The sequence below is a fragment of the Leptinotarsa decemlineata genome, unplaced genomic scaffold, assembly GCF_025532065.1.
Source record: "Leptinotarsa decemlineata unplaced genomic scaffold, Ldec_3_MD MMD2_tig00000026_RagTag_RagTag, whole genome shotgun sequence".
Lineage (NCBI taxonomy): Eukaryota > Metazoa > Arthropoda > Insecta > Coleoptera > Chrysomelidae > Leptinotarsa > Leptinotarsa decemlineata.
This window is the reverse complement of record NW_027412539.1, coordinates 4,594,722-4,619,613: the sequence shown is the minus strand read 5'-3', so window position 1 is coordinate 4,619,613 and position 24,892 is coordinate 4,594,722. Positions and strand designations below refer to the sequence as shown.

The 24,892-nt window shown below is 34.1% G+C and overlaps 1 protein-coding gene across 3 annotated transcripts in view; it reads right to left on the bottom strand.

The window, feature by feature from the left end:
* Nucleotides 1-1,241: 1,241 nt before the first annotated feature.
* LOC111506974 (uncharacterized) overlaps nucleotides 1,242-24,892 on the bottom strand; it is a 96,819-nt gene continuing 73,168 nt past the window's right edge. For all 3 annotated transcript variants that reach the window (XM_074171631.1, XM_074171630.1, XM_023162199.2), the window contains exons 5-7: nucleotides 22,895-23,235; nucleotides 6,665-7,044; nucleotides 1,242-1,911 (exon numbers count right to left, since the gene is read on the bottom strand). In XM_074171631.1, the coding sequence (XP_074027732.1) occupies nucleotides 1,370-1,911; nucleotides 6,665-7,044; nucleotides 22,895-23,235 (1,263 nt within the window). In that variant the 3' untranslated portion in view covers nucleotides 1,242-1,369. The remainder of the gene's footprint in view (nucleotides 1,912-6,664; nucleotides 7,045-22,894; nucleotides 23,236-24,892) is intronic.

Sequence of the window (24,892 nt, the reverse complement as noted above, 5' to 3'; positions counted from 1 at the left end):
CATCCCCTAATTTAATGACTCGAAGAACTGTCGAACGAGATAGTTTCGTTAACTCGCATATTCTATTCACAATAGCATTCTGTGAAGTGTGACATTTTTCCTTCTTCAAGCATTCATGAATATTTGAAATTACTCGCTGAACTTGAATATGTAAGGCCTTATTTTCAAATTCCGGATCCCTGTCGATTGACACAGATTCCTCACACGTAATGTTATCATTTGTTTCAAAAGGTATCCAGAAAGCCATATTGATGAAAGTACCCAAAAACACTAAGATTTTCACAAAAATCGGTTTAAACGATGAGACTGGAACCTTTGGTGTAAAAGTTAAAAACTTATTCTAGAGATCAATTACCCTAACACCAAACTGATATTTTTGCACTCGACGCGCGTTTCGCTAACAAGGTTAGCATCTTCAGGAGAAGCAAATTGATACTGAATCTGAAGACAAGGGTTAGCTGTTTATATACCTAAAGTTTTTTTGTCCGATGTGGACTTTGTTTGTTAAATGATGATTATCCTAATTGATTTTTCGGTAATTAACTAGTGGAACCACTACCTGCAAATTAATTTGTCAACAATAGATTAAAAAGCGGAGAAATTTATCTGCAGGTAGTGGTTCCACTAGTTAATTACCGAAAACTCAATTGGGATAATATTTAATAAACAAAGTCCCCATCGGACCAAAAAACTACAGGTATATAAACAGCTAACCCTTGTCTTTAGATTCAGTATCAATTTGCTTCTCCTGAAAATGCTAACCTTGTTAGCGAAACGCGCGTTGAGTGCAAAAATATCAGTTTGGTGTTAGGATAATTGATCTCCCGAAAAAGTTTTCAAAAATCGGTTTGCAAAACCACTCGCTACCTCACCTAAACCCACGAACACACAGCACCGATAAAGAAATTTTGTGAAACGGACAAAAAATTTGTATTCAGGCAGTCCAGCTAGCCGAGCCTTTATTCCTCAACTACATTTGATAGCATTTGATCCAATTTGTAACAAATATGTAACAAAAATATTAGAAATCTATGTGAGTTAGGATTTTCCGATTTCAAATAAGGATTATTATTATATTATTATCATTGAATATCTCACAATAATTTGTAGCAAATGGGCACAGCCATATTTGGAAGGATAGTTGTAGATAGGGCATTACTAACTGCGGAAGTAGGAATAATATTTTGAGTGATTTTAAAAATTGTGCTCTTAATGTTGGATGAAAAATTTTGACAAATCACTTTTTAAAATTTCTAAATTGTTTTAATAACCACATAGTGAAAGAACATATATAACAGTATATACTATATAACAGTAAAGAATGCAATAACATAACAAACATGTAAAACTACAATAAATAAGTTAAATTTCAATAATTCACATCAAAAATAGATTTTAAACTCCTTCTCTTTTTTTGCTTTATTGAATTTTTGAAGATTTCGTAATTTATATCATCCTCACTTTCATTACAATCTTGTAACGAATTCTCCTTTCTGGAAAATGTCGCCAAAGCCTCCACAAGAGCAGACCTGTTAGGGGTACCCTTGAAGCTACCCTTTTTATTTCCTACAACATCCTCGTATAAATTATAGACTGAAAATCTATCCGAAATATTGGATAGATTCAAGCTGCCACCTCTACTTTTATTTTTATGCTTTTTTGTGATATCCAAGGTGAAATGTTTGGCTTTCCTCGGATTTTTTGGTTTGGTTTTGCCTAGAGATTTTTCCTCCAATTTCTGGAAGTACCGTATTGCTCTTTTGAACTGAGATTTGATTCTCCTTTTTGGTATTTCAGGAAGTTCAGTCAGATCTTTTTGGTGAATGTTCTCTAGATTATTCGGTTTAGAACTGTCAGTTTTCGGGACGACGACTGAGTTGTTGTTTTCTTCTACCGTCATTAATGTAAGAGCTGAAAAATATATGAATTTCGAATTATTTCTATGATTGTGTTAACATATATGAAAATAAAAATTGAGAACCATATCATTATCATATTCACGGTTTTTAATATTAGGTATCGTAACAAAAGGCAAACGAGGCTCTGTACGAAACCCATTAAAACAATAATGGTGTTTAGGAACATGCACCTTCACCATAGTATTAGTCATAGATGATAACAACATAAACTGAAAGTAATAGAAAAGTAGTAGGGTAGTAGGGAAGTCTCTACGCATCAATGGGGAATGTTCCTCCTGACGAAAATCAAGTAGTTTTCATAAAAGAGCTCTAAAACAACGCATTTTAAACTTATCATTTCAACCTTTTTCTTTAAAAAATTATTTAAATACTTAAAAAAGAGGAATGAAATAATGCATTCAACATTTAAAGGGATTCTTTTCTATTTCACCAATTGACAACATCGGTTATAGCTAATGAAGGACAATGAATCTGTTCCGAGTTCCGAGACATTCTATAACATATGACATTTTGTGTACCTAACCTATCTTCCTCTATATAAATAAATAAGAAAACAACTGTTGTTTATGTGGTTTACGGAGGTGGTATTGAACTATAATTTATATTTTGCCTCAATTGTTGATTTATAAAGGTAATTTTTCTTTTTTAAAGTAGAATATCTAGGTACGTATAAATTATTTCAACTTGATATAGGCGCTGTTGCCAATATGTGAATTAAAAACAAATCCCTTTAAAAATTAAAACCCAACATTTGAAACATCCATTTGAATATTTTTCGAAGTGAATTTGAAAAACTCATGAATTAAACTCAAGTTTATTTTGTTCAAACTTGCATTTGCTGTAATAACCCAAATTGAGGAACATTCCCCATTTTCCTTCAATAAATAAGTTTCATATTTACTTAGCGATTTATTACAAACTTGTAATTGTCGAATTAGGGTTATTTAAATGTTTCAAAACTTGAATTGTTTCTATAAGTGTAACTTCGGCAAGAGTATATCCTCGCTCACTCTTTGAGTTATAACAAATTATTTGTACTTTTTTCAAAACGAAATTATTCATGAACTCACTAAAATACCTATTAAATAACCCAATTTCATTCATCATTTTATTTCATAAATAATATGTATATTGACATTATTAACAACCCGAAGACCCTGATATTTACGTAATAATTCCACTACACTATTCGAAATCATGTAAGTCCATTGTTTTCTTGTCTGCGGTAATAACATCGACATTATTTTAACTTGTATGAATCTAGTTTCGGTTTTTAGCATCAGAATTTTTTTTGATTTTGGCTGTTTCATGAGACATTTATAATAAGTTTGTGTCTTTGCTTCACACCAAAAATATAGTGATGATTTATTTTCCCAAGAAACATGCAATGTTTATAGCATGGAGCAAAAAACAATATTTGAAAAATTAACTATCACATAACTAAGTACAAACGGAGCACAATTAGTTTTTGTTGTTGTTTCATAATTTCTTAATTTGTATTGTTTACATACTATGGTAGATAAAAAATTGAATTCTATCACAGTTATCATGGAGAAAATTTAGATTTTCTTCAATTTCAACTCCGTTGAAAATAACATTATTTTCAAAATCTGTTTTTTTTCTTGAAGTATTGTTTTACATTTAAATCAGTTATTATTAGTTTATGGTCACTCAACTTATGATCCGTATTTGAATCAGTCAAAACATGGTCTATTAACGAAATTTTGTTTTGAAATTCTCTGGTAGGTATTTATTCATTGCAAATTTTGAAATTGTTTGAATAGCATAAAACACTGAAAAAGTTAGTCTCGGAGTGTTATTCTTTAGAATGGTAATATTTAGATCCCCAAAAACTCTAGTTTTGTATTGTTTATATTTTGAAAATTTTCATCTAATCTCTTTAGAAAAGCTTTGGAGTTCTATATCTATCTCTATCTCTATGGACAAGGTGGAGGATTTGTGGTAAAACTTGGGGTTTAGGTCGCAAACAAATCCATTGGATTTATGTGATGATTGTCAGACCAATGATCACTTATGGTGCAATTGTTTGGTGGCCGAAGGCTTTACAGAAAACGGCCCAGGCGAAGCCCTCTGGCTTACAGAGTTGTCTGGCTATCTGTGGTGCCATCAGTACCACACTGTCAGCGGCCAAGGAGATCCTTCCAGATCTACCACCTCTCCACATTTTTCTGGAAAGAGAGGCTAGATGGACTGTATACAGACTTCTGCACATTGCTATTCACACAAATCAATTCAATGCAGAGTGCAACAGACTGTTGATTGACATTGGAAGTCACAGCATTCTGAAAATGACCTCTGACTTTATGCCTCCAACTGTCAACTACGATCTGCCTTATAAAGTACTATTCCCGAGTAGAGAGGACTGGATCCTCCAGGAGAAGGAAATATTAAGAGCAGATAGTTGTTGGTTCATAGATGGATCAAAAACACCTTCCGGTTCTGGTGCAGGTGTTTTCAGTCGCAGACCCAGGACAGAGTTATCTACCTGCCTAGGAACTTATGCGACTGTATTTTAAGCGGAAATTTACGCTATTGATTTGTGTGCGGAGAGATTGGATAAATCCAACCTCACTCACAAGTCAAAAAAAATATTCTCGGACAGTTAAGCGGCGTTGGAAGCTCTTGGCTCCTACCGAGCAACGTCTAAATTGGTAGCAAACTGCCAAAAACGACTCTCCTCGATAGGAAGACTTAACAGATTGTCTCTGGTATGGATTCCTGGCAATACTGGCCTGGAAGGCAATGAAACTGCTGACTCTCTTGCAAAGGAGGGTGCTGCTGCAAGCGGTTTCAGAACCTGCCATTGGCATCGCTTTGAGCTTTGCCAAACAAACACTGAATACCTGGATGGCAAGAAGATTTATGGACTTCTGGCAGAATCTTCCAGGATTGGCTCACTACAAGGCGTTTATTCACCCTTCGAAGCTTGATTCCAAACAGTTGTTGGACTACAGTAGGGATGAACTACGATGTTTATTTAACAGGCCTTCATACAGGGCACTGCCATTTGTATCATCATATACAGAGACTTGGACTGTCGGAAGACAGTATGTGTCGCCTCTGTCTGGAAAATGATGAAAACAGCAGAGCATATACTTTGTGCCTGCCCCGCCGGGGACCGAATCGGGTTCTTTGATGTTCGGCAGATCCGTACACTCACCATCTGACCTGAAATACCACTCACCATACAAACTAATCGGCTTCATTGAGAAGCTGGGTTTATTTGGACGAATGTGAATAGGTGTGAGCCACAATAAACCCTTGTGGATTGCGGTGGAGAGTCGAATAGACCCACTCACTTTAGACCTACCAACCTAATTCATCCATGCTTCGGAGATTATTATCACTTTTTTTCCAACTACGTTATTGATAATTTCTATTTGAATAAAGAATTTTGAGATCATTACTGATTTTACTATGGAATTCAAAAATTGATTGGTATTCAAATAAGTACTTCTGAATTACTTTTATTCAGTACTTGCTTTCCTGAGATTTGTTTTTGCAAGAATTATGTTTAATGTGATTTATTTCTATGAAGCCATTTTTGTTAATAAAGAGTTTTAATTTTGGATCATTTATTGTAGATTTTCTTTTTGGATTGGTACTTCATTCTTGATACTTGGCCAGATTGCTGAAGATAATTTGACTTCACCTACAAAGTATACGTTTGAATATATTTTGCTTGATTGGATTGATACTTCAAGAGATATACTAACAATTTTTAGACTTGGCCAGATTGCTAAAGATACGTGTTTGTTTTGGGCTGGCGGTACATTATTGTAGACTTTTATGTTCTACTCATTCATGACAACATAATATGAATCAAACAGGAACATTGGTTCATTTTTTACATGATATTGGAAATATATTAACTCGATTGGATTTCCAATTTAGAAAACAAATTATTATTATGTTCATAATAAAAGAACGTGACGGATTAGAGATCAGGAGAACAAATTATCAATTGTTTCTAATGAAAGTGAAACCTCAGATTTCCAAATAGAAAAAGACGAGAAAGTCTGCTTATTTGGTGAAAATTATGTTTTCCTAACATCTAAAAATCGTACATGATTTGTTCGTAAATGTTGATTCTCTTTTCATGATGTAGCTACTACAGTCAGGACCGGATATATATATATATATATATATATATATATATATATATATATATATATATATCCGGAAAAAGTAGAAAGTAACCAATGGAAGTTTTACTCACAAACATTTCCTGACTATACTGAAGTCTGTGAGTAATGCAGTTGAGAATTTAACTTGTTACATGCTTTGAATATTTTCAATGTTCCTTTTTTGCCACTCCGACCTGTATGAGTATTTTCATTCAGTTGTTGATGAAAAAAATGAGCCTTTCGTATGTTGAGAATCCCTAGCGCCAATCCATTATTCAGGTCAAAATACTCGATGTTTCATTTCGAGGAAATGATGATAGATGCGTCTTTAGCGCATCCAGCAGCAATCATAAAAGTAGGGTTATTGGACCTCAACAGGTTTCAATTATTTCTCTACATTGACGGAAACTGTCAGCTTTCACATCAAGTTTTGCTTATTTCATTCATTCTGTGATTCATATGAATATGATAGCAGGATAAAAAGCAGACAGACAAGAAAGGTGAGAAAGAAAGAGATGAAGAGAGAAAAGGAAATCAATGTGCCATAAAAGTAAGCAATTTTTCCTTCTCAACAAAAATGTATAGTAATAGACTCACCGCTATTATATTTCTTTATCTTTTCCCATATAGGAGAAAAACATGTTTCAACCTTGACAGCTTCCGCAACCTTATTTATATTTTTTGAATCATACACCATCACGCTTTTTTTCTTCAGAGATCTCAGTTTTTCTCTCTCCAGTCGTTCCAATTCGTAGTTTTGCTTGAGCAACATTTTTTTTCTTTCGTCTATGCTGAGCATTTCTTCGTCGTTCAAGGAATTATCGAGGGATTTATAATTTTTAGAGTTTTGGTATGATAAACTTTCTGTCATAGATAAGATATCATCTGCTGATTTGTATATTTCAGGGATATTGTTATTGGTTACTTCTTCGACTTTTGTGATGCTTTCTGCGGGCTTTTTCCAGATGAGCTTACACCTGGGAATTCAAAAGATGAAAATTTTGAAACATTACGAATTGGGTGTCGAACAAATCGAGGAAAAATAATCTGCTGTGTATCTGTAGGGGAGATTGAAAATGTACACCTAATCTAATGAATGGAAAATCTAGAGAAGTTGAAGAAATATATTTTTTGTACATCCATGGAGCCCCAGACGGAATACGGGGTCTGTTCAAAAATAAAGTAAATGTTCAAATTTCGCGGGCGTACATTCGATTAGCGATGTTTTTTTATTTTTGCCTGGTTTGGTGATCCAAAATATTTTCAAATGCAGTTTTTTCTATTGGTTGGGAAAGGGATCAAAAATGTTCGTAGATGAACAATTTAGTTTTATGCCAACGTTTCGGACTTTATCAAATCCATCCATTGATCCTTTATTATGGATTTAATAAAATCCGAAAAGTTGGCATAAAACTAAATTGTTTATCTACGAACGTTTTTTTTTTATGTTGGTACTCTCGTGTTCATAGTTTCATCTGTTTGGAGTGTTTAGTTTGTAAGTGTTTTACGTGTTCGTCGATTTTCTGGCATCGAAATAAAGGGATCAAAGAATTTGCATCAAATTTTGTGTATAAAATGAAATTAAGTCGCCGAACACGCGCCAAAACACGTCTAACTTTTATGCCTATCACTAACAAACCAAGCACGCTAAACAGCTGAAACTGTGAAGAGACGATGTACCAACATAAAAAATCGCTATTCGAATGTATAGTATTTCCAATACCAATTCACAGTATTTCTGTATACAGTAGTTTCACTCAGCGTCGGTCCCTTTGATGTCGGTGTCCAGGAGTTTCATTTTTTATAATGATGACGTATTTGACACTAATGACATTTCTCCCTACTACAATCTCAACCAAAGCGTGTATACACTGCTCAACATAACAACTATTCATATAAACTGCTCAAAAAAAAACAGTCTATGAAAACCATGTTGGGCACCTGAGAAAATTGTACAAATGATAATTTTGCATTTGTGTAATATTGAAGTAACCCAGATCATTTGGGCAATGATGAACTAAGTTTCAAGTAGATTTTAAAAATTCATGGAATCGGCAGATGTTCATATTCGAATGTGACAAAATATATTTTCATTTCAACAAGAAAAAAGACAAGATAAAGAACGTGTTTTGTTATTCATGAACCATGGTACGAATCCATGCGAAATTTCTTTGTAGTGATTTTTGGGGCCAAATATAGCATATTCATTTATTGATTGGAGAATTCAAGATGGCGGACGAGTTTGCCGATTCGATTATATTAAGGACCAATTATTAAAAATATTCCTAATCGAATTCATCACTCAAGATTAAGGAATCTGTAGAGCCTATTCTTTCTGAATTATGTAGTTACTATTCAGGACTTGAAGAAGTAAAAAAGTAATTAAGTATGTAGTGTTCAATCATACAAAAATAATTTTTTTGTATGTATGTACTAACTATAAATGTATGTGAGAGTTTCGGAGTCGGAAGTTATGAATTATTTACACTGTAAGATAATAGGTTGTTTTGCTGCTTCCAGCTTTTATCCAAGTAAAAATTGATAATAAAATCACTGACAAGTCCAAATGCATTTTGACTATACCATTATATATGTTTTCCGACAGAAAACAACTACTTCTTTAGCTAATAACTCGACATATATTGACAAATGTTGATATTTGAATCTATACAAGTCTAGATGTCTAATCAACCCCGAAAAGTTGCTGCGTAGATTAAAAACAGTTATTCTAAATGAAACATGTCCTATTAGTCAGCAACTTCTTATATAATGTAAATTTGACTATCAAAAATACCTTACGACTGTTAACCTTTCGGAATCCAAGTCGCCTCAGACATAATTGCAAAGTTTCTCAGTTTGAAGAAACAACTTTGCAAGAGCTCTCTAGGACAAATAGTGGGACTTCGCCTGATTCGAACAAGGAACCAACTGCGAACCGTTTTGAAGTGTTCCTCATCAGTGCAGACCATGCTATCACGGTTGTATACACACAGGGACTCGTTATTCCTCCTAGAGAGCTCTTGCACAGTACCATGGTTCATGAATAACAAAACTCGTTCTTCATCTTGTCTTTTTTCTTGTTGAAATTAAAGTATATTTTGTCACATCCGATCCCATGCATTTTTAAAATCTACTTGAAACATAGTTCATCATTGTCGAAATGATCTGGGTTACTTGAATATTACACAAATGCAAAATTATCATTTGTACAATTTTCTTAGGTGCCCAACATGGTTTTCATCGACTGTATTTTTTTGAGCAGTTTATATGAATATTTGTTATGTTGAGCAGTGTTTAAACGCTTTGATTGCATGCCTGTCTTAAACTCGTCGTTTGCGCAGACCTAAGACATCGACGCGTGGGTCTGCGCGTAGGAAAATTCAAACCACAAATCAGCCTTTATGAAATTACTGTATACAAAATACTGTGACCAATTGGAACAGCACAGAGAAGGGATTCCCGCCTCGACATAGGCGTCGGCATATTATTTTTCAGTGGTAGTTTTTCAGTTACTTATTCTTACAATCATAGTAATTGATCACCCCATGAAAAAGTTATATCAACTGAATTTTTCCACCATGGGTAATTATGAAAAATTTCGAAATTTAAGGTAGTTGATTTCTGAGTCGAAACTCTAAAATACAATGAAAACACAGATAATCACACCGAATTCTCGTCAAACATATATTTACAAAATAATAGAGACCAACAAAGTTGCTAGAAAAATCAAAATTCTTCTTTGCTATATTCGGATGAGGTGGAATCATCATCGGGTTGAATAACGATCGGATTTATGGAACTTTGCTCATAATATTTGTTCTTTTCTTTTATAACGTGGGCCATACAGTTCTTCCTTCATCACTATTACCTACTTAATTCACCACTCGCGTTATATTGTCAAGCACTACAGCATTCAAAGTCGGTGACTGATTACATTTCTGCAAGCTTTCTTTCATTGTGGTCCAAACCATTTCAATTGAATTGAACACACAATAGTATAAAAAACTAAATTAGCCTGAATAAGCCCATTCACCGTTGCATTAAGAATGTTGAAATTTGAAGTGATTATGTGACGTGATAACACTCATATTTTGATGTTAGGTTTTCATTATGAGGAATGTATTATAGTTGTAATTCATTTATTTATGTGTGCTACAAACGGATATATGCGTATGAAAATATGCGTATATCGTGTAGATTTTATGTATATGTTATTGATATTATAAATAAATTTTATTTTATTCGAGGTGAAAATAGTATTTAAGTTTCAATTATAAATTGTATTTATTATTGTTACTGAAAGTCATGTTATCCAAACTTAGCATCAGGAAAAGAAAGCTATGTGGACACATACTCGAGTCCCTTTATCTAAACCTGCCCTAAACTCTGAAAATTTCAACTAAAAATGGAAGTCGATTTGCATTTATGTGAAACTTTTTTCGAATCTCCTTACGATAACTGATGCCCACTTACTGAATAGGAATCAATATAAATTGTAAACAAATTCGAATTCGGCGTCCTCAAAAAATCCCACATAAAAAGTAATTTTGGAGAAGCACGAAAACTTTTTTCATACTATTAATAAAAAATGTATCACGTACGCCACTGAAAAACTTTTACGTGTGATCTGATTTTCATTCATGCCAATGGTAAGAAGCGGTGATTAGTTTTACTGAGAAAAAAAACAGGTTTAGGAGTTATATAATCACTTTTATTATAAAAAACAATTTCCAACCTTTTTTCTCTCTTTAGTTTTAGGTTTAGTTTTAGGGCTCTTCCAAAATGACTTCGTTTTATGGGGTTTTTGAGAGGCTGAATCCGCATTTGAGTAATATATTCTATATCATTTACTTCAATCAAAAATGTGTTCATACTGCGTTTTATTTGATCTATTATGCAACTAGTATTTACAGTGAACCACTGAAGTCAACACCACATGAAACTCATTCATTTATAAATATAATTGAAATTTTTCTCTGAGGATGTCGGCATATCGTTTGGCTCATGACATGCAATTTTTTCAGAAATTTTGGACAAGAAGCGTGTGACAGCAAAGTTCGTTCCAAAATTGCTGAATTTTGATCAAAAAAACCGCCGTATGAGCATCGTTCAGGAATTGTTGAATGGAGTCAAGAGCGATTCAAATTTGCTTGAAAGGGTCATAAATGGGGACGAATCATGGGTATATGATTATGACGTCGAAACCAAAGTCCAAACGGGAGCCAAGATAAAAAATCACGCCAAGTTCGATCAAATTTCAAGGTTTTACTCACTATTCTTCGATTTTCTTCGTAGTGCATCATAAGTTGTTGTCACATGGTCGTATAGCCAATAAATAGTATTATCTTGAAGTTGTGCGCCGCTTGTGAGAAGCAATATAAAGAAAACGTTTCACCTGCTCACTAGTCACTGCTTGTTCGTAATTTTTCGGCCAAAAACAACAATACCGTAATCATGCATCAGCCACCGTATTCACCAGATTTGCGTCCTGCGACTATTTCATGTTCCCAAGATTGAAGAGACCCATGAAAGGAGCTTAAGGATAGAGCATAAGGTGCATAACAGAATTACTTTTAGGATTGGAAAAACACTGACACAAGTGAAGGGGAGTACTTTGAAGGGGATAAAATAAAAATTAATGAATAAACGAATATTTTTTGAGAAAAATGAAAATTCACCTCATATTTTGAACAGACCACATATACACTATGACGTAAACTAAAGGAATAAATTCATTATTTTATTAGTCCGTGACTGGAGGAAAAATTCCTGGGACCCGTAGATTTTTAATTTCGAATGTGTATTCTGTCATATCTGTTCTGTCTGTCTGTTTTAAAATCTGTTTTTCCGTTAATCAGCTGCCGCCCCATACGAACGACAACTCTCAGAAGTTGAGAAACTTGTGCGAGCTAAGGACTAACGAGGTCTTACCTTTTAACGTGTGATTCCTAACACGGTTGCAGAATCATTCCAGCTTCAACCAGATAAATTCTCTCGAGAAAAATATCTGGTCGAGGCGGGAATCGAACACACGACCTTCCGATCGTGAGTCGGACGCACTACCACCGCGGCCAATTTATTTCTTATGTCATCTGTAGGTAAGCATTTTTTTAATGAAAACATAGTTAATGCGGCGCATCATTGATTATTTTCATTATTATATCAATTTATTCAATATTAATTTTCAACTCTCTTTGAAAAGAAAATTTGGTTGAAATTGTCACTGAAAATTAACTAACACAATCTTGCACGTTTCTTTCTTGACTTTCTATGTAAAAAATCTGATTGAGTGCTAAATTCAAATTAAACGTATTTGACATGTCGTACTAAAATGATATTAGTTCGGTTACATTGCAGATTTATTTTTTGTTCATTTTGGAAGTTGGTGAAACACTGAGAATTGAAATTCTCATTACAATTAGGTGTGAAGATGAAACAAGGACACAAATGGATGTTTGCGCTTTATTTAACAATGAATATTCCGACCAAGAATCAATTTCGCAATCCTGAGTAAGCAGAATTGGGAAAAAATTCAAGGTAACGGGCCATGTGGAGGACCTTTCAATAGACAGATCCCAAACGACACGGCAAGTAGCATTTGGTAATAATTTACACCATTCAAAAGTTTTTGCAACACTCAAAAAGGAGAGCTGGCAACTTTATGAAGTTGTTTTTGTTCAGGAGTTTGTGAGCGATGATTTTGATAGACGCATTGAATTTTGTGGGAATATGAAAAAATAATAGAGATCCAATGTTTTTGAGAAAATTTTGTTTTTCGGATGAAGCTACATTTCTTCTAAATGGTCATGTAAGCCATCAAAACTGTTGATATTGGGCTAAAGAAAATTGACATCAGATTAAATACCGGGAGAATTTAAATTTATGGGGGGGTTAATACATAGGAAAACTATGGGACCATACTTCATTGATGAAACTTTAATAGGACCATAATATTAGGAGTTTTTCCAAAATTTTTGAATACCAGAACTGAATTGGTTGTTCCCACATACAGTGAATTTCTTTAATGCCCCCCCCCTTTTATTATTTGAACGGGTCAACTCAAAAACTGACAGATGAAACTTTCACGATGGCAACAGGGAGCCATCTGGGAAAAAAAATTAAATGGAATATGGAGTCAATATCTTCACCTATTACAAAAAAGCGGAACATTTAATAATTTCTTGAAGACAAACACATCGATATCGATATTTCTAGAAATATTCGTTTTTATCTGCCATATGGCAATTCCAACAACCCGATAAGGTTTGTTAAGTTATTTTTTGTTTATAAAAACGACAAAAAATGTCAGTACGACAATGAACATAATTGTTCGTTTAGAATATTCCCATTTAGTTTTCGGTTTTACTAGTGGAAAGCACGACGTCAACAATCTCTAAAATGGTCAATTCTCGTCCATTGTAAAAAAATTGAAGAGATTTTCATTTACGGTGCGACGCATAACTTTCACGAGACCGTAAGGCTTTTCAATGAAAGTTTTCCGAATCGTCCTATCTATAGAAAATATTTGAGGGAACTTGTATCTAACTTCACAACTACCGGTAGTGAACATAATAATGCAAATAATTGGTGAGATGGTAGTAAATCTTGAACAGTCTAATTATTCCGTCGCGAATGTTTGTGAGGTGTCCCCTACTACTGTGTGGAGACTTTTGAAGAGAAATAGGTATCATCCCTACAAAACTAAAATGGTACAGCAATTAACTGAAGATAACCCTGATCAAAAAACAGAATTCTGCGAAATCATGACGGAAATTATTGCAAGGCATCCTACCTATCTTCACAATATTTGTTTTCATACATTTTTTCAAATGGCAATGTTCACAGACAAAATTACCGTTATTGAAGTGACACCAACTCTCACGTTTCCCGGGAAACACATACCCAATATCCAGAAAAATTAACGTTTGGGCAGGAATATTGGGAAATCATACTGTAGGACCTCTATTTATTGATCAAAATGTAATTTTCTGAATATGCTGGAAACTACTGTTGATCCTCTCATCACTGAAATCGTCGAAGCGAATCCTATTGAATTCGATATGGATATTGTATTCCAACAAGATGGAGCGCCACCACATTACTCCAGACAAGTAAAAACTATTTGAATAGTACTTTTCCCGGTCGTTGTATTGGCCGTCGAGGTCCTACAGAATGTCCAGAGCGCTCACCAGATTTAACACCTTTGGACTTTTTTATGGGGCTATTTGATGCAAAAGGTGTACGAAACTTTAATATTGGATATACGACAGAGAATAATAAATATTCGTAGAGATATTGATATTACTATGTTCGGCGTGAAATATCGGATAGGCTGTTCATACGTCAAGAAGTTCAAGCCAACCATTTCGAGCATCTTCTGAACTGACCTCAAGCCTATCACCTCATATTATGTAGTTGAATGTCAATGTATTCAGGCAATTATTAAAAGTTCCGCCATTTTATTGAAGTTGAAGATATTGAAATTATATTCTAGGGTTGTGAAGCATTTGTCAGCAGCTTCAAAATGGTGTGTCACAAGGTTCTCTATCCATTAAATTTTTCCCCAGATGGCGCCCAGTCGCCATCTTGAAAGTTTAATCTGTCAATTTCAATTCAAAATGAAGTATTCATGCATTAATTTCATTATCCCAAATTTCAATTTTTTGAGTTGGCCCATTCAAAAAATAAAAGGAGGGGGGACATTAAACAAATGTACTGTAGAAATCATTTGTGGCTGCAGCAAGATGATACGCTCCTCATCGGTCTTGGTGAGAAACTGTTTGGACATCGTTTTTCTAGATGTGTGGATTTAGCTAAGAGAATCAATTGAATGGCCACCCATGTCGTCAGATTTCATGCCGCTTTAGTCCATTTCATGGAAACAGTTGACAACTAGGATAAATATACCATGTAATATCGATGAACTCAAGCATACATGAGGTTCGAGATGGCGCAAATAAGTCAGGAAGTTCTTCATGAAGTTCAGAATGACTTCTTTGCTCGAATATCCCATTGTCTCACTGCTGAGTGTCATCAATTTTGAGCATACTTTTTGAATTTGGACATTATTTCTAAACAAAAATGTTGATTGTAATTATAAAAATATTTGACATTCCACAAATGTCATTTATTCAAAAGTATTGATATGGTTGAGTAGAGGATTAGAAGACCGTTCGAATGATGCACCGCATCAATCACCTTTCCCCACGACGTTTGTTAAAATAAACAGTTTGTTCATCAAATACCCCAGTCAGGAAGGGGTACACAAGGCCAAGACGGCATAGAGGTCATTGATCTTTATGTCGTCACCAAAAAACACCTTTAGTTATGAACCACTCGTCCTCCTGACGAAAGACAGTTGAAAGGGTAAGGGATAAAATTTCTAAACTGAATAAAATAAAGATGACATATGCAATCACCTTTGCATTTAAAACATCATCAACGACGTCAATATGCTTATACAGATGACAAAAGAAAATTTGAAGAAAGCGCTATTGAAATTAAAAATCGTCGGATCTCAGGATTTGTCCCTCCAGTCACTGACTTACGAAATATCGATTTTCCTTTAATCAAGGAATTTGACTGTGAATTCAAAATATTGATCTCTAAATCATACCCAGCCGCCCTTCAACGTTTTAGAATATCGAAGGTATTTATAATGGTTGGGTTTGAGATGAAAACTGGGTTTTTCAGTATGAAATCATACTTGGTTACTGCAATAGTGCTACTTCAAACTAAAATGTTTCAGATGTAAAATTTCAGGATATAAGTTAGAAGACGTGAGTGCTATCTGAAATGATATATTAAGTTTTCGGTCTATTGCAATAGGTCGGTAAAATTGATAATACAGGGTATATTTCCAGAAGACATTAGTTTTTGAGAGAAAAGAGTTTTTTTGGCTTTCCACTTCTTCATCATTTGTCATTATGGTATATCAAAAATTGGGTTGGGGAAAATTTAGATAGATACTTTATGAATATGAATGACAACCACGGTAAAATGTTTTATACTTAAATACAGTTGAAAACATATAACTGTTTAGATTTCCTATGTTTTTCGATTGAAAGTGGGACTTCCGAACTTCAACAAATTAGTTGTCATTAATTCAGATGTTCTGTCAAATCACCATGGACGGATGTAGCATTCAAGAACACGAGCGAATTATAATTTTTTTTCAACAAAATGGGTGTTCTGATCAGGTAACGTACCGCGCCCTTCGCCTATTTTACGGTGGCCATAATCGTCCTACCGAGAGGAATATTCGCAATGTGGTAGATAAATTTGAGTCTACTGATTCATTAAACGATCGACTAACACCCGTACGTCGACGAAACGTAAGATATGTCGAAAATATCGTCGCTATCTGTGAGAGTGTGCAGGAAAATCCAAGGCAGTCGATTTCATGTCGCTCACAAGAATTTGGCTCGCAGACCACAACAAGGCGTATTCTGCGTCATGACTTGGGCCTGCACCCGTACAAAGTTCAACTGACCCAGGAACTGAAGGTAAACGACCATAGACAACGACGTGTGTTCGCTAAATCGGCTCTGGAGCAGTTGGCAACTGGTCCTAATTTTCATCGAACAATAATCTTCAGCGATGAGGCCCATTTCTGGTTGATGGGTACGTGAACAAACAAAATTGTCGAATTTGGAACGATACCTATCCACATGAGGTCCAAAAGCGTCCAATTCGTCCCGAAAAAGTCACTATTTGGTGTAGATTTTGAACTGGTGGCGTCATCGTCCATATTTTTTTGAAAACGACGTTGGCCAGGCCATCACTGTCGAGCACTATAGGTCGATGATTACCAACTTCTTTTGGCCTGAATTTGATGATCTGAACACCAATGACATGTGGCAGGGCACTACATGTCAAACAACACAGGCCACATTGGATATTCTGCACGAGCGATTTGAGGAGATGGTCATCTCAGGTGCAAGTGATGTGAACTGGCCACCAAGATTTGACCCGTTAGACTTTTTCTTGTAGGGTTTTTCTAAGTCGCAGGTAAAGGCGAATAAGCCATAAACCGCATCGATCAAATTCAGCCTAATTTATGCGCCGGAGTCATGGAAAATTGGACGTTCTGGATGCGCTCCACCCAAAGAAGCCGTGGTGGACATTTAAATTTAAACATGGGAAGCGCTTAATGGAACATCTTATATTTCAATCAAGGATGACACGGGTTCGCCTGTGCTTGTGCAAAACATAGTAAGGGTACCTTGAGATGTTACATACAGATATATAGGGTGGCCCACCACATTCGCCTCGTTATTTCTACGAGAAATGAAGGGAGTTAGGGAAAAACTTCAAGCACAGTTATATGTTGGTGCATGAAAAGCATGTTCCAAAATTATTTTGGAACATGCATTATTTTGGGTGATTCCCAAAAAACTTACATACCAAAGTTATATTTTTTCTTATGGAACACCCTATATGTTATATATTTTTAGATACTATAGATAAAATAAAGGTGAGTTACTATTATTAGTACTGACCATTTCTGAGAAATTTTGAGAAATTTAAAAATACAGACCATAATTTGAAAATTGTTTTCACCCTGTAACGTGTAACGAGCTGCTCGTGATTAAATGTACTGCGTAGTTTAAAGGTTGAAGTTAACTACCACATGAAATTTTTGATGCAATATTATTCAGAGTGGCGAAAAAAATTACCTCAAAATTTGGACACATATTCAATTAAATAACTTTTTAAAGTTGAATGGATCACCCCGTATTTAGTAGCGTAATTTGACGCAGAAGTAGATTCCCTTCAAAACTATATTAGGGTTCTCTATAACTATCTCTTCTGCTTTTCACACAAAAGGCGTTTTTATATTTTACTTATGAGTAATTTTTTCTTCCTAAAAATGGAATACCATGTATTGTAATGAAAAGTTTCAATTAGTTTAAAATTATTGTCATTTTGAAATATTGTAAAATGAGAACTTATCCCCAGGAAGAACGAATTGATATGATTTTTTTTGAAGGTGATTGACAATGTTTCATGATGAATTTCACTAGTTCGGACTTCCATTGTCTACTATATAAAATGTTCTGAAATCCCTGAAACAACTAAAAAAGAAGAATTGAAAATGAGTAGCTGAAAATAACAATTATATTAACAAAAATAAACCTGAAATGAAATAATAGTGAAATAAAATACAAGTAAAAATAGAACAATTGAATAAATAAAAATAAAGAAAAGAAAAAAAAAAGAAAATAAAAATAAAGAAGTGGAGAGATTCCAAGTCACGTTAGTTCACGACGTTTCGATTGTTAGTATCTACAATCGTCTTCGGGAGATGACTGGGTCATCACCCGTGAACTAACGTGACTTGGAATCTCTCCACTTTTTTATTTTTATTTTCTTTCTTTTTTATTTTCTTTATTTTTATTTATTCAATTGTTCTATTTTTACTTGTATTTTATTTCACTATTATTCCATTTAAGTTTTATTTTTGTTAATATAATTGTTATTTTCAGCTACTCATTTCAATTCTTCTTTTTTAGTTGTTTCAGGGATTTCAAATCATTTTATATACTAGACAATGGAAGTCCGAACTAGTGAAATTGATATGATTTTGATAATCGGTGAGTGTGAAAAAAACTGTTTATTAGCGTCAAAAGTATATGCCCAAAGGTATCCTAACAGGAGTCATCCCAACAAGCGTTCATTGGAAAAGTTGTTACAGCTTTTCCGAAGAACAGGCAGTATATCTTATAATATGCAAGAAGAGCAAAAACCGAAATGGAAATGAAAAATGAATATTTAGTGATGTTATCTCTAATTGAACACCCTCACACAAGTCAACGAAAAAAATGTGAAACAACTGGAATAAGCAGACAGAGTATCCAAAGAATAATTAAAAACTACAAATTTCACCCGTATCGCATTCAACAACAGCATACAATAGCTTTTTGAAGAAGATTATGATCGACGACTGAATTTTTGTTTATGGGTTTTGGAAAAGTTTGGTTATGTGTTAATTAGCAGACATAACTTTCACTATTACAGTGACGAAAACCTCAATATTTTTAGAACCCTAGATCACCAGCACAGATGGTCTGTTAATGTGTGGGGTGGAATAATTGGCACGCAAGTAGTAGGTCCTTACTTTTTTGATGGTCATTTAAAAGACGTCATGTTTCTCGGATTTATTAGGGATAATTTGCCTATGCTGTTGGAAAGTATAACTCCTAATATTCGCCAACGGATGTGGATGCCGCTAGATGGTGCTCCTGCACACTTCAATAGACATGTTAGAAACGAGTTAGATCGACAATATCCAAATAGATGACTAGGACGAGGAGGTCCACAGAACTCGCCAGCCAAGTCTCCGGACCTTACAAGTCCCGACTATTTTTTATCTAGATATATGACCAAGTATAATTGATTTATTCATTTAAGTAGGATAATCCTAATTAACAAAAAATGAAATACCTAGTTAACATACTTATTTTACACTGAATATAACTTATAATAAATGTAAGTATAAAGATGTATAATAAATTTGAGTATAAATATACATTTATACACATATACACATACATATATACATATCTATAAAGTTAAATACAGTATAGAATAATGGTGGATTTTTTTTTGAATTATAATACAAAATCAAATTTTGTTTGAATTGTGGTATACTTCTTGACTCTTTAACATATTGTGGTAAACTATTGTACTGAATGAAACCTTTAAAAAATAGACTTTTTACACTATATGAGGTACTCTGCCTGTTTACATATAAATGATTCTGGCCTCTAGTATTGTATGTGTGGATTTGGTTTACAGTTATAATAAACTTACCCATGTAAGTTGGAGTCAGTTCATGTGTCATTTTATAGATATAGATCACAGTTAAGTACGTCAGTCTTCGCTCTACAGTAAATAACTGTAAAGTTTTCAGCATCAATGATATAGGAGTTGACTTACTACATCGCAATACTATTCTCATTGCTCGATTTTGTAGCTTCTGTAATTGGGATATTTTATTCAGATCAAAGCAGTATAGTAATGTAGGGCAATATTCAAAGTGAGGTTGAATGATAGTCTCATACACAGTTATTCTGGAATTCAGACTTAAGTTTTGGGACACTCTAGAAAAGAAATATAGTTTTTTCAAAATTTTTTTTGGAATATTCAAAGTGGCTACTAAATAATGAATGATTATCCAACATAAATCCCAGATATTTAAATTCCTCTACAATTTCAATTTTTTCATTGTTTATTTCTATGTTAATGTTACTACTATTTATTTGTTTATATTTATAAGGTGTAGTAATTATCATTGCCTCACTTTCACTTACATTTAACTTCAATTCATTCATTTTCAAATATCTATCCATATTTTTCAGCACATCATTTATTTTGATCACTGCTCTATCGATATTACCATCACTTATTGATATCAGAGTATCATCTGCGAATATATGAATGTAGTCACATTCAACATATTTTTTCATATCATTAATAAACATTAAAAACAATAGAGGGCCCAAAATACTACCCTGAGGAACTCCATGATTCACTGTAATATCTGACGGCATTACGTCACAAATTTTTGTTGTTTGTTTTCTATTTGTGAGGTATCCTCTGATCCAATTGATTACTTTACCCTCTACACCATATTTATTTAGTTTTTTTAATAATATATCTCTATTTACTGTTTCAAAAGCCCATCTTAGATCCAGTGATACTGCTATAGTGTACAGATGATTACTCATTTTTTCCTTCCATTTAGTGACAGTGAGTTGTATAGCTGATTCACATGAGTGCTTTGATCTAAAGCCAGACTGATTAATGAATAGCAAATTTTTGGAGTTAATATATTCTAATAACTGTTGATAAACTACTGTCTCCAATAGCTTTTCTTCAATTTGCAAAGAATTGATTGGTCTAAACTCACCACTTTCACTAGTATTTGCAACCTTTTCGATAAGTGTAACAGTGCTGATTTTTAATTCCTCGGGAAATGTGCCGTTTTCCAATGATACATTCACAAAGTGGCACCACACATGACCAATAACATCAAAGCTATTTTTCACAACTTTACTGTTTAGTTCATAAATTTGACTTCCTTTATTTTCTAGATTTTTCATAATTATACCCAACTAATGTATAGATACTAATTTAAAACTACTGAATTTTTTTCACTCCACTGTATATTACAAGAAAACTCAATATCTTCAATACTAGACACCATATCATCAATACTATTGACATAGAACTCATTAAAATGCCCAGAAATCTCTCCTTTATCTCTTACACAAAAAATCTGACAATTTTTTTCGAATTGCAGAAATCATTATTAATTTGTTTAGGGTTTATTAATTTTTTTAGCGTTTTCCACATTAAACGTGGATTATGCATATTTCTGTCAATTTGGATATAATAACAATTTTTGTTCTCTTTTATCAAATTAACTACAGCGTTACGTTTCTGTTTATAATTTTCCCAGTTGGTTGTATTAGAGATACTTTTGAAGATTTTATATGCACGATCTCTTTCTCTGCTTAATTTTTTTATATTATCGGCATACCAAGGTAGGTCGTTTACGTCATATATTATTGTTTTCACGGGTGCGATCTTATTAACAATATATTAAAAGTATTGTTCTCGATACACCGCCAACGACACCTCAAGATATAAAAGTACGAATAAGAAGAGCGTTTGGTTCCATATCGCAAAATATGCGATATGAGTTCAGCACTCATTTCAAGAAAGAGTTCGTCTATGCATCGAGAATAATAGATACCATTTTGATCATTTATTAAAATAATAAACTATTCAAGACTCTTAATTTTTCGATAAAATGACTTCAAAATGCTTTTATGCATTTCATTGCAATACAGGGTGTTCAATTTTTAAGATGAAAAAATTACTCAAAAGCACAATATAAAAACGCCTTTTGTGTAAAAATCAGAAGAGTATAGGTATAGGGAACCCTAATATATTTTTGAAGGGAATCTACTTCTGCGTCAAATTACGACACTAAATACGAGGTGTTCCATTCAACTTTAAGGAGTTATTTAATTAAATGTGTGTCCAAATTTTGAGGCAATTTTTTCCGCCACTCTGAATGATATTGCATTAAAAATTTCATGTGGTAGGTAACTTTAACCTTTAAGCTAGGCAGTACATTTAATCACGAGCAGCTCGTTACACGTTACAGGGTGAAAACAATTTTTAAATTATGGTCTGTATTCTTAAATTTCTCAAAAATGGTCAGTTTTAAGTATGGGAAATATAATAGTAACTCATCTTCATTGTGTCTATAGTATCTAAAAATATAAAAAGTATAGGGTGTTCAATAAGAAAAAATATAACTTTGTTAAGTAACTTTTTTGGGAGTGACCCTATATATTCCAAAATAATTTTGAAATATGCTCCTCATGCGCACACATATAACTGTGCTAAAAGTTTTTCCCTCTCTTCATTTCTCGTAGAAATACCAAGGCGAATGTGGTGGGTCACCCTGTACAATCACTATTTATGATTTATTGGCAGAAAATTACTTCAGTGGTTTAATCTCTGTATATAAACTATCCATATACAAAGGTTTAACTTTAGTCTATATACAAAGGTTCCATTATATGGTTTTTGAACACCGTAAATGTCATTTCAGTTGACGTAAATCATTTCAATTTTATTTTCATCCAAATTGATTACTCATTCGATGATTCGCATATGAAGCTTTCATTTCCTGAAAACGCCAACTTGGTCGGTGAAACGCGCGTCGAAAAGAGTATTACAGTCCTGGTTTTTTGAAAAAGTGCTTGTTTTGAACGCATTTCAGTCATCAGTGATGAAATACCATACCTTTCTCCCTCCTCCAGCTTATTTTTGACTCTCTTCATTGAGATGAGAGATATAGAACTGGAACTCCTCGAAATGTTTTCCCAGAAATTTCTCCTATCCCTCACCGAATCACACAGGGAATCGTCCGATTCTAGAGACATATCTGGTAAACTTTTGGCGCTGGACAACGAATAACTTTCGTTAATGGATGAACTGTCGGATTGTTTGAGAGCATCTATTACGTTCAGAACGCTGAGGTTTTCGTAATGGCTTTCGGAACGAGATCCATCTGTATTTTCGGTTTCCGAAAACGAGGAGTTCTTAGAGCTGTTTACACTGTCTTTGGAGTATTGGGCGAATATCTGGAAAATTTCATATCATTAAGCAAGAAAGTCGAATCGTTCAAACGGGGCTTTAGTCAAAGGCAGCTTGGTAATCAAATTTGAAGAAGTTATCTTCGAAATGAAATCACATTCTCATCAGTTTGGCAAGGTATCAATAATAAGTTCGACAATATACCGGGTGATTCTCTAAGGTGGCTCACCCCTATAACTTTTTTATCAGTGGAGATAGAAAAACGAAATTTGGGGGGTTATGTATTATAGTTAAACTGACCATTTTTTTTAACTCAAAACCGGACGTCCATACATAATATACCTATGTATGTATGTATGTATAGTCCATGCAGTATGGACCATACTACATACTGTATCGACTCAATGAAGCACCTTTTGATTATAATAATAATAATAATAATAATTCGTCTTCATTATTTCCAACATTAGGTAATTAACAGTTCAATACAAAAATTTTTATTACAGGAAACTAAAAGTAAGTTCAGTTTATTTTCATCTGAGGGTGATAAAAATAACCTGTTCTTCCACTTAACCTCGACAGTGGTTAATGTGACAGTAATTATTAAATTATATGCATATTAATTATATTTTTAGTCGTATTTATATTTTTCGGAGGAACAACTTTGCTTCAATAAAGATGGTGATGATTTTAAATAAAACTGAAATTGTTGGCACGTTTTGTTTATATTGATTTTCGTTATCAACATCGCCTTCATAACTGAAACCTGCAAGTAATTTTTTTCGGACATTCACAATTTATTTATTAAAGAAAATATTCTCTCTACTGAAGCATTTGTACCAGGTAGACATAAAATATATTCAATTAAAATACAAAAATTTTCATGTTGCAGATTGTTGGTGCAACGAGTTTCTGTGTGAACTTTTAAATTATTCCAGTCTGTAATTTTTTGTGGAGTTACGTAGTTTACAATTAATGAAAATTCGTCAAATACTTCTGTATCTTTAGTACTGTCAATATATCCCTTTTCAATCAATACATCCAATGCTTTTTGTACATCTTCCCATGCAGGTACTTTTCTTAAATCTGCCCAATGAAATATCTCCATTTCTCTATGTAGGAAAGTGCAAGCACTGGTTGTGGAGGATTATCGGAGAAGATAAGAAGAATTGGTTCCAAGTACAACATCAGAACCTTCTTCAGATCCAGTAACACTATCCGTAGCAGCCTCACGTAAACCAGGCCACCAAACGCGGACTGCGATTCCATTTGTCGGATACCCTGTGAGTGCGGAAAATCCTATATTGGTGAAACTAAGAGGCCATTGAATGTTCGCATTGCCGAGCACAAGAAACACACACAGCGAGGGGAAACCAGCAAATCAGGTATAGCAGACCATGTTTGGACCCATCAACACAACATCGAGTGGTCCCAAGCTGAGATCTTGCTCAGAGAGGAACATTGGTTCAGGAGAAAATTCAAGGAAGCCGCATACATGTTATCCAACAACGTATTCAGCCAAGCCAGTGTAGAAATACGCAACATATGGAAACCCATCATCAAGCGAAAAATGGCCAACTCCCGCCAAAACAGTCATCTCCCACGGAACCAGTGAAGCGGAAAATGGAAAGTGAAGTGAAAGCACTCGAACGACCTATAAATAGTCATCTCTCGGAGGAATCAGTCCAGTCATCACCCGAAGAC